At 42.4% G+C, this 17,794-nt stretch overlaps 1 protein-coding gene across 1 annotated transcript in view; it reads left to right on the top strand.

Moving 5' to 3' along the window:
• Positions 1-14,518, top strand: part of GABRR1 (gamma-aminobutyric acid type A receptor rho1 subunit) — a 41,313-nt gene extending 26,795 nt beyond the window's left edge. Inside the window, exons 6-10 of the mRNA XM_031667311.1 lie at positions 2,162-2,244; positions 6,545-6,685; positions 9,942-10,094; positions 11,512-11,708; positions 12,935-14,518. Of these exons, the coding sequence (XP_031523171.1) occupies positions 2,162-2,244; positions 6,545-6,685; positions 9,942-10,094; positions 11,512-11,708; positions 12,935-13,228 (868 nt within the window). The 3' untranslated portion in view covers positions 13,229-14,518. The remainder of the gene's footprint in view (positions 1-2,161; positions 2,245-6,544; positions 6,686-9,941; positions 10,095-11,511; positions 11,709-12,934) is intronic.
• The last annotated feature ends 3,276 nt before the right edge of the window (positions 14,519-17,794 follow it).

Here is a 17,794-nt window from a genome sequence, read left to right as displayed (position 1 = left end):
CACTGTGCAGTTAGGTGGGAGAGAAGAGCTGTCTAACCACCCTGGGGGCAGAGTCAGAAGTTTTTGCTGCAGTGGGATCAGCCTGTACTTATCTGTGAGTGTACGTGGAGAGGACGGTGGGTGAACCAAGAGCTGGAGAACAGAAGCCTGCAGTGTGGAGGCACACAGTCGTGGGAGTGAGGAAGCCAGGAAAAAAGTATCAGCTTCCACCAGGTAGCAGGCCCAGAGAGCAGGAAACTGCCCAGCCACAGAACTACCCTGCGCCCACCTCCCTGTCTCCTTGCACTTCCACCTGTGCGGGAGGAGATCGGAGATGGGCAGAAACTGATCGCTCAAATGCCAACTTGTTTTTTTATTTTTTTATTTTTTCGATGGAGTCTCGCTCTGTCGCCCAGGCTGGAGTGCAGTGGTGCGATCTTGGCTCGCTGCAACCACTGCCTCCCAGGTTCAAGTAATTTTCCTGCCTCAGCCTCCTGAGTAGCTGGGACTACAGGCACCTGCCACTACACCCGTCAAATGCCAACTTTTTATCTTAGCTGAGGAGGGACAGCAGAAGTCTTCATTTGAATGAACTTTGAAGCTAATGAATACCTCAAACCAAAACTCTTAATTTCTGAATTAAGGTGTTGTTTGTAACTTAAGAGGGTTTTGACTATTACATGAGAGTGAACAGAAGAGCCACGGGACCTGCCAAGTTTCCATCCAGGGCAGGGAAGAGCCCCTCCAATGAATCCTTTAAAGGGATTTGTGGAAATGACAATAAACATGGGCTTTGATTACATCACAAATAGTTGTTTTATGTATAGGTTATATGGAGAGAAGCATCAACTCAGGGTGGGAAGACCCATTCTGATTATGTCTGTAAATCTGAAAACAGCTATTCCTGTACCAACTAACAGAAAGAGAAGGAGTATTCAGTCCCCTTGTTCGTAGCAAAACATTTCCTTCATTGGGCATTCTATGTCCCTAAAGTTAGCTCCAAGTGTCCCTGAAGTTAGTTCTTAGCTTATTTCATGTTGATGATGCCATTGGGCATCGTTATGCGATGATGTACCCACAGAAATGGAAACCCATCCATGAGACATCTGAGTCAGCTGCCAGCCTGACCCCCACCTCGACCCCTGCACTCTAACATTCCCTGTTTATCAGGATTTCCGGGAGACATAAGACCACCCAGCTGCTGGCAATCAAAAATGCCTCATAGATAGAATACAACCATTCCATCCTCAAAGCAGTGGGAAAAAATGAGGCAAATGTTTGAAAAATTCCATTTCAAGAATGCTCTTTTCCTTGAAATTTCCATTTAAATTAAAAGTGATTTTTCTTTTTGACCATGAATTATTCATATAATTTCCACAACTTTTACATAACAAATATTGCGTGGTCGAAGGAAAAGTAGTCCACTCGGCACCAGCGAAGAAGAGTTAATCGTGTCCTGCTGCGAAATTTCCCACTGGATAGGAGCCTTTTCACCTGTGAAGAATGATCTGTATGTGTTTGGCTTTTGATGCAGAAGCCTCTTTCCCAGCGTAAACTCTGAAATAAAATCACTCAATGTCAGCAAGTGCTTGCCTGTTAACACAATAAGACCTTTCAGTGTTTTTCCATTACTTTGATCTCCAAGGAATTATCCACTAACAACACATATGTCCACTATACTATTATCAATATAAAAATATCAACATTGTTAAAGAAAAAGTGCCAGGCTTGGCAACTGGGGTAAGTGTACACCGTATTGTATACGATATTGAATATCAATAAAATCAATAAAAGAGCAAAAGACCTGGAATTTATCTGAAACGGGAGAACAACATATGCTCCTAGGGCTTCTTTTAAGAAACCACATCATGTAAGTTTTTATTTCACATTATTATATTGATTGAGACCATTGCTTCTTTAAAATGCTTGAATGTGATAAGAGTTAGCAGAGACATTCTATTTGCCTCACACTGACCCTTGGGTTAAACATAAATGCCAAAGAGTACTCCAGTGAGGGTATCTCTCTTAAGCTACTTATCTAAACCCTGACACATTGCTTATGAAGTATGAGAAGAGGCATTTATGATATTGGAAGGAAGCAGAGGCTTTTCTGTTTGTTTTATCATTTTGCACTTGTCTTTTGCAGGCTCTGAATAAATCAATTTTGTCTTTTTCGCCCTAGGGTTACAGTAACTGCAATGTGCAACATGGACTTCAGCCGATTTCCCTTGGACACACAAACGTGCTCTCTTGAAATTGAAAGCTGTGAGTAGACTTGTGCCCAGGCATCAGCACACAGCTCCTGATAATTCTCGACACCTCTAACTCTCAGCTGCAGGAACAGTGTGTGTTCCTTATTCATGAGTAGACTTTTTTTTTTTTTTTTTTTTTTTTTTTGAGTCTGAGTCTCACACTGTCCCCTGGGCAGGAATGCAGTGGTGTGGTCTCTCTGCTCACTGCAACCTCTGCCTCCCAGGTTCAAGTGATTCTCCTGCCTCAGCCCCCCGAGGAGCTGGGATTACAGGTGTCTGCCACCACACCTGGCTAATTTTTTGTATTTTTGGTAGAGACGGAGTTTCACTATATTGGCCAGGCTGGTCTCGAATGGCTGACCTTGTGATCCACCTGCCTTGGCCTCCCAAAGTGCTGGGATTACAGGCGTGAGCCACTGCGCCCAGCCTTCATGACTATACTTTTAAAGTAATGTGTTAGATTGAAGCTAGGTCTAGGGTAATTTTAAATATCAGGAACAAATTTGAAACTAAAATCTTCATCGCCATAACTGGCCTTTTTAATGCCCTGTGGCAATGGTTTTAAACTTTGTTCTATTGAGTCAGGGTAACTGCTTGGGGAGGGGAAGGAGAGGGATAAGCGAATGTGGGTCTCCTTCCAGGCCCTTTGCCCAACACACACACACACACACACACACACACACAGACACACACACACACACAGACACACACACACACACAGACACACACACACACGAGTTCATCCAGAGAGCTCATTTTTGATATGTTTTATTGCTCTTCTGAATGTAATTTCTGCTGAAGAAAGGATTTCCTGGCCAAAACAAGTTTGACAACAGTTGCCCTAGGGAACTGCCACTGCGAGTTCGTGTGGTGGATGAGATTCTCAAGCACAACAAGCGACTTCAGGAAGCTTGCACACACACAGACATCCTGGAAAAGCTAGAAACCAGGCCCTGTGACACCATAGGCGCAGGTGACAAAAGAAAAAATACGCAAATTGGACTACATGAAAATTGTTAATTTTGAGCATCGACATTATCAACAGAGTAAAAAGACAACCCACAAATGGGAGAATATATTGATAAATCATCTATCTGATTAAGATTGATATCCGGAATATAAAGAGAACAACTAAAACTCAACAACAACAACAAAACAATCTGCTTTAAAAAAATGGACAAAAGACTTGAATAGACATTTCTCCAAAGAAGGTATACAAATGGCCAAGAAGCACATGAAAAGATGTTCAACATCGCTAATCATTAGGAAAATGCAAACAAAAACTACAATGAGTTACATTTACTGGGATGAATACTGTCAACAAAACAGAAAACAATGCTGAGGAGGATGTGAATAAATTAGAACCCTTATGCTTTGTGGGTAGTAATGTATAATGGTGCAGCCACTGGGGAAAACAGCTCCTCAAAAAATTAAAACAATGGCTGGGCACGGTTGCTCACACCTGTAATCCCAGCACTGTGGGTGGCTGGGGTTAGAGGATCACTTGAGTCCAGAAGTTGAAGACCAGCCCGGGGAACATAGTAAGACTCTGTCTCTACAAAAAATACAAAAATGTGCCGGGCATGGTGGCTGGTACCTGTGGTCCCAGCTACTCGGGAGGCTGAAGCAGGAGAATCACTGGAGCCCAAGAGCCTGAGCCTGCAGTGAGCTATGATTGTACCACTGCACTCCAGCCTGGGTGAGAAAGCAAGAGCCCTGTCTCAAAAAAAAAAAAAAAAAATTAAGAACATATGATCCAACAAATCCATTTCTGGGTATATAACCAAAATAATTGAAAGCAGGGTCTTGAAAAGGAACTTGTATACTCATATTTATAGCAGTTTTATTCACAATTGCTAAAACATGAAAACAACCCAAGTGTCCATCACTGGATGAATGGATACACAGAATGTGGTATCTGCATACAGTGGAAGAGTGTTCAGCCTTAAAACACAAGGGTTTCCGATACATGCTACAGCACGAATGAAACTTGAGGGCAGTGTGCTAAGTGAAATCCGCCAATCGCAAAAGACAAATACTGTATGATTTCACTTTTAAGAGGTACTTAGCAGAGTCAAAATTATAGAGACAGAAAGTAGAATGGTGGTTGCCAGAGGCTGGGGGGAGGGGAAACAGGGATGAGGGGTTATTGTTAAATGGGTATGGAGCTTCAGTTTGGGAAGATGAAAAGAGTTCTAGAGATGGATGGTGGTATGACCATCATAATGGTTGTATTTATGTGGTAATGTAGTACAACATAAATACTACATGAAAATTTAAAAATGCTGTGCATCAAAACATTATCAACAGAGTAAATGCAACCCACGAATGGGAGAATATACATTGGCAAATGGTATGTCCAACCATAAGAATGGTTGTATTTATGTAGTAATTTTCATGTAGTATAATTTTCATTATATTTATCATGCATCATAAATACAACACTAAGAATGTAGTGCAATACCACTGAAGTTACACTAAAGGTTAAGATGGTAAATTTTATGTTATGTGTATTTTAACACAACACACACACACACACACACACACCCCAGAAACCAGGCCACAGAAAGAGCCAGGCTGAAGCTGTGTAAAATGATCCATATCCACATGCATCTCTGTCCCTCTACATGTCCGCTCCTTTCTCCTCCCTGCCAAAACACTTTCTCTGACAGCACAGGGGACACCCTTGTGACTCCTACACTCCCCCTGAACGCTGGCACTCCCTGGCAGTGTCAAAGCCCGAGTGAGGGTTCTCACTGGTCCAGGGCACTTTGTAAGCCAGCCTGGGCTTGTGGCAGTGGATCAGGTGTTTGTCCCCTGGCTCCAATCACCTGGGACCAAGGAGTGCAGGGATGTTGACATCACACACCACTGGGGCCAAAGGGACAGCTGCCTAGGGCATTGGATGTGGGGAAAGGGTGTAATAAAACCCAGGACCAAGGGAGTGGCTGCTTATTGCACAATGGCTTTACCTCTGCCTTGTCATGCAACCCTCACAAGAGCCTGATGAGCAGGTTGTCATCATTTTACAAAGGAGGGACAGAGCTCGGTGGTAGAGCCAGACTGAAATACTGAGTTCATTGTCTCCAGAACTTAGTTTTCCCCACTATGCCTGGGCAGCTTCTGCCTCCATCTGGAATGTAGCCTTTTTTCAGGTTGTATCGGTCATGGCTCCACCAAATAAACAGAACCAGTAGGATATACAGAGTAGAGATTTATTGCACGGAAGTGGCTAGCGGGATTGTGGGTGCTGGCTAAGAGTCCCACATCTGCGGGGCAGGCCATCGGGAGTGCAGGAGGGGCGCTCTGGGGCAGGAGCGGATGCCACAGTCCACAGGTGGGATTTCTTCTTCCAGGAAGCCTCAGCTCTGCCCCTAAGGCCTTTCACCTGATGGAATCAGGCCCACCCAGATTATCCAGGAAAATCCCCTTTAAAGTCCACTGGTTGTAGATGTTAGTCACACCAGCAAAACACTGTTACAGATTACTGTTTGATTGCATAATTGGGTACCACAGCCAAGCCGAGTTGACTCATGAAACTGACCATCACACAGGTCAAGTGTTAGAAAACAGGAATAAAATAGTGCCAGGGAGTCCTGGAAGGAATTGTTTACACTTGAGCAGACTGGACTGGCAGTGCCATGCGGCTTTTCCTCAGTTATGCTCAGGCTGGAGGTAGGTTTGTTCACTTGGAGGTCACCGGAAGCAGGTGAGGGAAGGGGAAATGGTAGCACCAGAAAGGGTGATGATCATGGAGTCACTTCGACTTTACCCTGAGTAGGAGTAACTGGAGTCCTACAGAGGAGGGACTTGTTCCACTCCCATATCTTTGTGGGTCTTTTCTTGCTAAAATGCAGCCTTTATTACCTGATAGTGTTTACAGATACTTGCCATCAATTGATGAGTCGCCACACTTTGAAAGAAGAAAGGAAAAGGCTAAATTACTCCCTGTTTGTAAGGCTGAGCCATGTGAAATTTTGCCAATATTTAACTATTTCTAACTTACAAAAATAGCAATTTCATTTGATTGAACCTAATAAATGGCAGGCCGAATTGTAGGGTGAACCTTTTGCAGGAAGTATGAGCATTTGGGCTTGAGAACTTTGCTCTGATGACTTTTGGAAGAGTGGAGATAATTAAATTTGTCTTTTTGGATATTGTTTTGCTTTATTTAGACTGTGGTTTGTTTTTCAAACTATCATATCACAATCCCAGTATCAGTGTGGGAGGTCAGGGCACAGCTTCCACGTAGCCCCACAGACCATCCTGTCTTGCCACCACCTTATGTCTGACGCTGGCCCCTGTCTTTTCAGATGCCTATACAGAAGATGACCTCATGCTGTACTGGAAAAAAGGCAACGACTCCTTAAAGACAGATGAACGGATCTCACTCTCCCAGTTCCTCATTCAAGAATTCCACACTACCACCAAACTGGCTTTCTACAGCAGCACAGGTAAGTGTGGGGTGGGGGCTGAGAGGGCGGCTTCAGCTTGGTCTCAGAGGTTCGCCCTCTATTACAGGAAAGGTTTGAATTGGTCATCAATTGAGCAGTGTCACTTATATTTGAAACTAAAGACAGAGGCAGGGTGCAGTGGCTCATGTCCCAGCACTTTGGGAGGCCAAGGTGGATGCATCGCTTGAGCTTAGGAGTTCAAGACCAGCCTGGCCAACATGGCGAAACTCAGTCTCTACTAAAAATACAAAAATTAGCCAAGCATGGTGGCACATACCTGTAGTTCCAGCTACCCAGAAGGCTAAGGTGGGAGATCCCTTGAGCCCTGGAGTTCGAGGGTACAGTGAGCCGAGATCACGCCACTGCACTCCAGCCTGGGCGACAGAGTGAGACCCTGTCTCAAAAAAGAAAAGAAAAGAAAAGAAACTAAAGACAGAAATCCTAAGTGAAATCTAATAGGTAGCAAGCAGTGGGTGGAAGTGATTTTTTTGATACCACCAATGCATCAGAGTAATAACCTAAAAAATTAGTAAGGACTGAAAACATAAGCCGCGCGAGCGGGTTTATTTGAGACAATCGCATTGCCAGCTTAGTAGGCATCTCAGCCATGATATGCCGATCTGAGCCCCCTCCTTGACAGCAAGAAACAAGTATAATTCAGGTCTGTTGTTTTCAATTTACGTTCTCGCTGCTCCAGCCAGCCCCGTGGGGTCACTCCACTCTTGACCAGTCTGCTCTTGCTGTGCTGCTTGCACAGCCCCTCCTGGTGACTCCCTTCTAAGTCTCAGTGCAGTCCCCTGTGGACCCAGTTGTTCCTTTTTGAATCAAGGGTGGGGACAGGCTCACCCTCTCCTGTTGCCTGAGGGCATGCTCTGTGATCTCTCTACTGGGAGTTTGCCTGCACTAAATAGCTGAGGTTAACTCGCTCCATTTCTTGCCTTTAAAAAAAAAAAAAAATTAAATAGTTTTAGGGATACTAATGGGAATACTAGTGGGTTTTGATTACATCAATGAATTGTATAGTGGTGAAGTCTAGGATTGTTTTGTTTTGTTTTGTTTTGTTTTGAAACGGAGTCTCACTCTGTTGCCCGGGCTGGAGTGCAATGGCCAGGTCTGGACTCACTGCAACCTCTGCCTCCCGGGTTCAAGCAATTCTCCTGCCTCAGCCTCCCAAGTAGCTGGGATTACAGGCACCCACTATCAAGGCTGGCTAATTTTTATATTTTTAGTAGGGATGGGGTTTCACCATGTTGGCCAGGCTGGTCTCGAACTTTTGACCTCAAATGAGTTGCCCGCCTTGGCCTCCCAAAGTGCTGGGATTACAGGTGTGAACCACTGTGCCCGGCTGAAGTCTAGGATTTTAGTACATCTGTCACCTGAGTGGTGTACATTGTACCCAATAGGTAGTTTTTCATCCATCACTCTCCTCCCACCCTCCCCGCTTCTGAGTCTCCAGTGTCCACTATACCACTCTGTATGCCTTTATGTTCCCATAGCTTACCTCCCACTTATGAGTAAGAACATGTGGTATCTGCTTTTCAATTCCTGAGTTATTTCACCTAGAATAATGGCCTCCAGTTCCATCTAAGTTACTGCAAAAGACATTATTTCATCTTTTTTTTTATGGGAGAGTGGTATTCCATGGTGTGTATATACCATATTCTCTTTATCCATTCATCTGTTGATGGACACTCAGGTTGATTCCATATCTTTGTAACTGTGAATTGTGCTTCTTGCCTCTTTTTTGACCAGTCACCTTTCAGGATGATTTTGCTCAAATCTTCATGCAGTTTCTATGGCTAAAATTTGCGCAACTGACTGCACAGGGAAACACATTCTTTTTAAATACCCCATGGTCTTTCTAATCTGTAAGAGGGAGAACCAACATAGCACTGCAACCCAGCACATATTATCTCCTGTATCCATCACCCCAAAAGTATTGGTTCCTTGGGGGAACCCTGTTCTTTTGACCCTCAGCATTCTGCCAATCCCTCTGCAGTAGCTTGCTGGTAACCAGAGGCGTGTCCCATGCATTATAATGACCCGGGATGCCAAGTTTCCAAGTTCATATTGCCAAGTCCCCATCCATTTTATTTTCAGTCCTAGGCATCTCATGCATATAAGGCCTTTTCCTTTTTTTTCCCATCATCCTCCCTTTCTCTTCAACTCCTCCATGCATATGTTTTCCTTGTAAGGATACAAAAGAAGAGCTAAAATGTAGCTGGACCTGTGATTGTTCACTGTGTTCCTAAATACAATGTTGTATGTAACTTTCTTTTTTAACTTAAAGCACATTTCTCCCTTTAAGGAATCTAAAGAGATTGTTTAAATCAGTGCTTCTCAAACTTTGACGTGCATATGAATTATGAACAAATAATAAATATACATATACATATATATATATACACATATACATATTTGTTTTTTTCCTAATAGAGACAGGGTCTCACTCTGTGGCTCAAGCTGGAGTGCAGTGGGGCGATCATAGCTCACTGTAAACTCGAACTCCTGAGCTCAAGTGATCCTCCCACCTCGGCCTCCCAAAGTGCTGGGATTACAGGCATGAGCCACCGCGCCTAGCCGAGAATACTGTTCAATGGACGTCCAATTAAGTAGGTTTGGGTTGGGGCCCAGGTATCTGCATTTATAACAAGCTCCCAGGTGATAGTGAGGTTGCTGAACCCTAGACCAGGTAATGGGAGTAACAGGAGTTTAAATGACCCAGGCATGATGGTGGTTCATACCTGTAATGTCAGCATTTTGGGAGGCTGAAGTGGGTGGATCACTCGAAGCCGGGAGTTCAAGACCAGCCTGGTGAACATAGCAAGACCCAGTCTCTACCAGAAAAATTTAAAAATTCATTCGGTGTAGTGGTACCAGCTACTTGGGAGGCTGAGGTGGGAGGATTGCTTGCACCCAGGAGTTCGAGGCTGCTGTGAGCCAAGATTGCACCACTGCACTCCAGCCTGGTGACAGAGCGAGACCCTGTCTTAAAAAAAGAAAAAAATTTAAATGATCTTTTCAAGGGGTTCCCTTTGTAAATAGGACAAGGGCCAAAGGTTTCTCGAAACAGATGCACCCAGGTGGTATGTGTTGCTGTATAATCACTTTGTTCCATGATTTCTCTCACTTTCACCTTATAAAGACATGGTCCAAGAGTCCATTGGAGTGTCTAAGGCACTTACGATTTCCTGAATAAAATGTGTTTTATGAAGGAGCCATGATGTGTACTGTCTTTTATTCCTGTGTCCCCCAGGCTGGTACAACCGTCTGTACATTAACTTCACGTTGCGTCGCCATATCTTCTTCTTCTTGCTCCAAACTTATTTCCCCGCCACCCTAATGGTCATGCTGTCCTGGGTGTCCTTCTGGATCGACCGCAGAGCTGTGCCTGCCAGAGTCCCCTTAGGTAAGGAATATCTCAAGTGCATATTCCAAGCATCTGCAAATATAGGTATTAACAATTCCTTCCAGATAAAACCATTCTTTTCAAATTGATTCTGAACCCCTTTTGGCGTTATGACTTGGAAAAACTCAAGAGTTATTTATTTATAGGTAAAATCCCATAATTAGGAATCTATGTAGCAAAATGCTTTCCAGGACTCTGCAGGTGCCCATCCAAACAGACCCCCTTTAGTCTTGTCAAAGCCATGTTCCAGGGTGGGTGAGCCTGGTCTTTAGGTGCCTTCTTTGCTCACCTACAAAATGAATCATGTCCTATAACAGTGTTTCTCAAATGGTAGCTCAAGGGCTCTTTGTGATAGAATCTTTGTGGGAAATTGTTAAAAACGAAGGGTCCTGGGTCTCATCTGCATCTATAGAATGAGAATCTCTGAGGGAGGATCAGGAACCTGCATTTTTTACAGGTTTTCCCAGTAATTATTCTATGCACTCAAGTCTGAGAATCCTTTCTCTATAAGCATTCCACTTATGGCTATTTGCCATCAGCTCTTTTTCTCACCTTAAGTATTGTACCCATTTATACACACCACCATTGCTCAGACAGTTCAGGGGCTGCAGGGGAGAATGCGACCCACCAGGTTTTAGTGAAACTGGATTGGAGCTGGCCCTTAAGATGACCCCAATCCCCTGTGATTTGATGTTTGCCAAACAAATGTTCTGAGCTTAATTTGAAATCCTGGGCAAATTTCCATGGACAGATGCCTTGTCCTCTAACAGTTGTTCCATAGCTTGAACAGTTACTGTGCTAAATAGATAAACACTCTAGTTTTAAAATCTGTTTCCTATAAATGAAGTTAATATTGTCATCCTTAGTGAAATTGACCCATGAATCCTCAAGTGAACAATGCTGAATGGGCAGCTAGGTCCAGCATGGTGGTGGCTGCTGGGGGTGCCCTGGCAGCTGTCAACACAGGCCCGGGACAACAGGACTGCACACCAAGAGCCAGGACATGATATTAAAATAAACCTTATGGGCTTTTTCCCCTTGATGGAGCAGTAGTTATAAGAAACATATATACCTGTTCATACATGCAACCTCTTATTTTGTAAAACTTGAATTGAAACAAATGTTTTAATGTCAAAATGTCTAGGGTTCTTTGCAGAAGAATAGTGACACAGATGCTATGATGAATACACAGGGTACGCAGAGGGGTGAAAGGGTAGGGATGCAGGGGGAGAGGAACAGGAAAAGCTTCATGAAAAGCTAAATCTTGAAAGATGTGTAGGTGTTTGCTAGACAGTGGAGCAGGGATGGCAACATTCTAGGTTGAGGGAGCAGCAGGGACAAATGAGCAGAGGCATGAAACCATCCCGTGTTTGTTGAAAGGCAAGCAAACACTTGTTTCTCATTCTTGTGCTTGCAGGTATCACAACGGTGCTGACAATGTCCACCATCATCACGGGTGTGAACGCCTCCATGCCACGTGTCTCCTACATCAAGGCCGTGGACATCTACCTCTGGGTCAGCTTTGTGTTCGTTTTCCTCTCAGTGCTGGAGTACGCGGCTGTCAACTACCTGACCACCGTGCAGGAGAGGAAGGAACAGAAGCTGCGGGAGAAGGTGACTTTGCCATGCGCTTATAGTGTCTGGTCAGGATGGAGCCTGATCTAGTTCTGGAACCTCAGGCAGGGCAGACCTCCCCTGTAAAGCAGGGTCATGAAACCCTCTCCTGTGCCTACTTCACAGGGTTGTTGTGAAGAGCAAACAAATTGGTGTATTTCAAGTCATTATGAAATTTACTTTGGGTGACATCTTTCATTCATTGAAACATTTATTTTGCGCTTACCACATACTTGGACCATGTCTTAGTTAAGCGTTAGGGAACTTCTTGGTGTTGTTCATAGTTTAGTGAGGGAATCCCAGGAGAAAAATAAATGACAATTTAACATGGTGGAACAAATTATTTATGAACATAAAGGTGTAATAAAAGAATTGTCCAGGGAAGAACTTTCTCATTCTAGGAAATCTTTTTTCATATGTAACCTCATGCATCCTCCACCTTTCCCCAGGTTATCTTCCCTCCCACCTGACTCTCCTTTCCTCCTGCAGTGTGCAGCTCAGGGGTTATCTCCCCCAGCAAACTCTAACCATATTGCAGTAATCTATCCCCACAATGCCAATCCCCATCCCCATGGCAAATGCACATGTTCATGCACACACTTGTAATAATGTGATCTGTAAACATTTTCATCAAGGGCTCATAACAGCTTATGATCTCATGGAGAACAGGGTGATCTATGAATCATGGCATTCTTCTTGGTCTTTGGTATGGCATTGTGATATTTCCTAAGAGTCAGTATGCAGATTTTAGATCAGCAAAAATGGATACCAGGCTGGGCTCAGTGACTCACGCCTGTAATCCCAGCACTTTGGGAGGCTGAGGTGGGTGGATCACCTGAGAGCAGGAGTTTGAGACCAGCCTGGCCAACATGATGAAACCCCGTCTCTACTAAAAGTACAAAAAATCCGCCTGGCGTGGTGGTGCGTGTCTGTAATCCTAGCTACTTGGGAGGCGGAGGCAGGAGAATCGCTTGAACCCCGGAGGCAGAGGTTGCAGTGAGCTGAGATTGATTGTGCCATTGCACTCCAGCCTGGGCAATGAGAGCGAAACTCAAGTCTCAAAAAAAAAAAAAAAAAAAAAAAAAAAAAAAGATACTTACCCTCTTCCCAAACTGGGAATACCAGAAACCAGAAAAAGGTAACACCCTCCACTATGCAGTTCCTTTTGAAGGGCTTCTGAGAGGTGATGCTGAGCTCACACCCCAGTGTGTTTGCTGTGTTTGCAGCTTCCCTGCACCAGTGGATTACCTCCGCCCCGCACTGTGATGCTGGATGGCAACTACAGTGACGGGGAGGTGAACGACCTGGACAACTACATGCCAGAGAATGGAGAGAAGCCTGACAGGATGATGGTGCAGCTGACCCTGGCCTCAGAGAGGAGCTCCCCACAGAGGAAAAGTCAGAGAAGCAGCTACGTGAGCATGAGAATCGACACCCACGCCATTGATAAATACTCCAGGATCATCTTTCCAGCGGCATACATTTTATTCAATTTAATATACTGGTCTATTTTCTCCTAGATGTTTGTAATTCTATAAATTTCACATTTCCATGGCATGCACTACAGAAATAACTGTATAATGAAAAAGAATTTAAGGGTATGGTTAAAAAAAAGTCCCAGGACCCACCCATGTTTTCACTATCCCTTCTGCAGTTTTGCAAAGCTACATTGACAAGACACTTACTGGTTTAATTTGTACTTATTAACCATCTATTGAATATACAGCATTATATTAGGTGCTGCAGGATTATGACTCTGTAGTGATTGATGTTAGTTGTTACCCAGATCCCCTGGAAAAGCACACTACCAGTGTTGTGGGCACATTTAGTTCCACCCATTAGACCCTTGATGCTATTCACATGAATAATTTATTTTCATCGAGTGTCATTACATTCTTCAGGCTAGGTGGACTTGGAAGCACCTAAAGGCCATTTGCATGAAATTCACACGCACCTAAATCCTCACTTTGACAGAAACTCATGCTTCAGTTTATAACCTATTACCTATTTTGTATGCAACTCTGCCTCTGCATGTTTATTTTAATAAAAGGCAATGATAATATTCACATTATTTTTCTTTATATGCTGTGGTTCACAAGTTTTACTCCCTCACAAGAAAAACTCTTTAGATTGGTGCAATTGCTTCTGATTTTGGTAAAAGTTTCCCTGGTAGGGAAACTTTGAAGATAAGAGTACACACATGCATTTTGTCTGTTGTGTCATAGAGGTAACTAGGCTAGAAAATTTGTGTTTAAATGTTCCCTTTTTATATAATCACCACTTTGTGTATCTTCTTCTTGGAGCATGTCCTTGTTCAAAGAGAAGTCCTTTCTCAGTGATATGATGTCTTCAGTGAGGAACTTGGGTAGAGAATGATTTCTTCTGCATAAACATTTCAAGGAAATACATTATTTGGGACTACTTGTAACTCATTAGAATGAGAAATACACGGTTTCTTAAGAGAAAAAGAACATCAGAAAGCAAAATAAATGGGAAGACGTCACTGGACATCTGCATTTATACTCGAAATGCCAGCATTTTCTATGAACCAGAAAACTGCCATCACCTAGACCACCAGGCAAAAGGATGTCCCAATGGCAAAAGGATGGCCCAGATACCAGGCAAAAGGATGGCCCAATGGCAACTGATGTCAGGGCATGGGGTAAAGGAGAGGGTTCTAATTTGATGTATCATTGAAAAACAGTTATTTATATTATATATCTACTATATAGATCAACCCCCACCAAACTTACCCAAACAGCATTTGTTTTATTTGAAACTCACTTTAATAAAGTGAATTATATACACAATAATGTCATTTTCATTTCAAAGTTAATTTGACTCATCACCAGTACTAAATATTATATTTCTACATTGCAGGACTGTATACTAATTTGAAAAAGCCTGTTTGCCTAAACCCTAATTATAATGTAATCTCCCATTATCTCCAATGAAAACTCACCAAAAGAAAGCTTTTGGCAAACTTGAATAAACTTAAAGGGATTTAGATAAAATAGTTAAATTTTAACTCTTTAAATATTGTATTCTCATTTTACTTTTTTGAGACAGGGTCTCACTCTGTCACCCAGGCTGGAGTGCAGTGGTGCCATCTCAGCTCACTGCAACCTCTACCTCCCAGGCTCAAGTGGTTCTCCCACCTCAGCCTCCTGCATAGCTGGGCTACAGGCGTGTTCCACCACACTCAGCTAATTTTTTAAAGTTTTTGTAAAGACAAGGTCTCATTATATCGCTCAGGCTGGTCTCAAACTCCTGAGCTCAATCAGTCCTCCCACCTCAGCTTCCCAAAGTGCTGGGATTATAGGCGTGAGCCATCGCACCTAGCCCTAAATGTTAACTTTTGATATTTAAAAATATTATTTTAAAAACACTGCTTATTTCCATGATTATTTTATAGAACAATTGCAATCAAACTCTTTACAGACATCTTTGCTGCTGTCTTCTTCCTCATGATCACTAGGGCCACTGTGAGTCAGCTGGAATGTATCGAGGGCACACCATCTGAACTTCCGTCTGTTTGTACGGGATACTCCACCATTTGAAGCAGCCTATGGGATACTCTATCAGTGTGCTAAAGTTGCCATAGCGAAGTACCACAGACTGGGTGGCTTAAACAACAGAAATTTATTTTCTCATAGTTTTGGAGGCTGAAGTCCAAGACCAAGGTGTTGGCAGGCTTGGTTTCCCTGGAAGCCTCTCTCCCTGGCTTGTAGATGACTGTTTTCTCACTGTGTCTTCACATGGCCTTTCCTCTGTATATGTGTGTGTCCTAATTTCTTCTTCTTATAAAGACAGTGGTCATATTGGAATAGAGCCCATGCTAATGACCTGATTTAACCTTTGTAAAGGTTAAACCTTTGTAATTAAACCTTTGTAAAGGCCTATCTTCAAATACAGCTATGTTGGGAGTTAGGGCTTCAATATATGAATTTGGGGGCCATAGGGAGACCCAGTTCATTCAATAACAGATGCCAATGGAAACTGTCAATTTGCTTAATAGTATAATGCATCTTTTAGATGTTTATTCTTGATGATTTTTACGACATAATCACATACAGCATTGTTTTTTAAAGTGAGATTTAAAAGACTTATTTACATTGATAGTCACACCAGTGATTGTGAGGAATCAGTGATTAAATTCATGTTAAATGTCTTTGCTATCTTTTCTAGCAATTCCCGGTGACCACTTTGAGTATCTAAAACTAGCATTAATTGAATAATTTCCATGCTAATGTGTTTTTTTAAGGCATTACTTTTTCTGTCAAAGTTATGTAATTGACAGAGAGCTCTGTAGCATGACTTAGTAAGGACCCAAATATAAAGCAACTCCCTCTTTTTTGAAGGATAAGTTTGGAGAAAACCATATAATATATCTGAGCATCTATAGTACTTAATACATTTTACTGGCATGAATAGGAAGATTTGGTTAATAATATTGTCTGGTTAATGGGCAGATACCATGTGGCTATATTGAATATATTTTTTTAATTTTTAAAATTTTTTGAAGAGACAAAATCTCACTATATTGCCCAGTCTGGTCTCAAGTAAAATTCCTGACCTCAAGCAATCTTTCTCTGCCTCGGCCTCCCAAAGTGCTGGAATTACAGGCATGAGCCACTGTGCCTGGCTTGAATAATTAATTTTTAAAGAGTTAAAATATATTTGACTAAAACCATATCAAACATAATGTATTCTCTGCCTGGTATTCAGAAGGCGCTGTAGGATTCTGAAGGATTTTTATCGCTGTGATACAGTGTGGGCATCATCCAGATGTGCAGAGGGGTTAGGCAGTAGAGAACTGGAGTTTCGCTCTTCTCTAGTTGCCTTCATAATTCATACTTTATAGGGAAGGGTGGTGATGCTAGATCTTAGAATAAAAAATGGCTTATATTTTAGTGACAATGAAACCTCACATTTGTAAATCCAGTTTTACAAAAAATACTTCCACATTCTGTTTCATTTGAACCTGAATGAGGAAATTCTAAAAGCCAATAGAGGCTGATGGAACAACATGCAGATAACATGGTTAATAAGTGAAAGACACTTTTTTTTTTTTTGAGACAGAGTGTTGCTCTGTCACCCAGGCTGGAGTGCAGTGGTACAATCTCAGCTCACTGCAACCTCCGCCTCCCGGGTTCAAGCAATTCTCCTGCCTCAGCCTCCTGAGTAGCTGCGATTATAGGCGCCTGCCACCATGCTTGGCTAATTTTTTTTTTTTTTTGTATTTTTAGTAGACATGGGGTTTCATCATGTTGGCCACGCTGGTCTCGAACTCCTGACCTCACGTGATATGCCCGCTTCAGCCTCCCAAAGTGCTGGGATCACAGGCGTGAGTCATCGTGCCCAGCCTTAAGTGAAAGACTCTTGACTCAACGTTCATTCACCTTATTACAGATAATAAATACTGGACAACCAAACTGTCATACACAATACATAAACATTGCTATAAGGAAATATTTTAACTAATCATTGGTATATTTTAATTAATTCATTCATTTATTCATATATTCGTCAAGTAATACAGAGCACCTATTACATTGTAGGAAACATTTTAGACCAGAGCTTCTCAAACTATCTGTGGTGAAGGTTCAGCTTGTTTTATTTTTTAAAATGTCAGTCCATCAGCTATTTGTATGATGAGTTTTTTGAACATGGAGAGTCCCTGACATAACCCAGTCCTGTGCCTGCATCTCCTCCTTCAGAACCATGGAGCCCAGTACCGTGTGTGGCTAAAATAACAATCACAATAATCCATGTATAGAAAGAACAATTTCATTTTGACGTTATCAAGAAAATTGCTACAACTGAATTTCAGGGCTTGCTATGTATGGGAAATTTCAGTACCTGCAGTAATAAGAAAGTACATTCTCCAATGCACACGTCAACAATGTTAAAAGTAAAACCATTTAGCTCACTTCAGTATTATCACAACTCTTAAAATAAGTGGATGTGTTTTCAATTCCATATTCTAAATTTAATTTCAATCTATTTCCTTTCAATTATTTCAAGTATTAGTATTTGTGTAGAAGGAAACATCCTTACTTTTCTTGAGACCAGAGTATTTTACG

The sequence above is a fragment of the Papio anubis genome, chromosome 6 (genome assembly GCF_008728515.1).
Source record: "Papio anubis isolate 15944 chromosome 6, Panubis1.0, whole genome shotgun sequence".
NCBI lineage: Eukaryota > Metazoa > Chordata > Mammalia > Primates > Cercopithecidae > Papio > Papio anubis.
The sequence above is the reverse complement of the archived record's forward strand: the minus strand, read 5'-3'. Positions and strand labels throughout refer to the sequence as shown.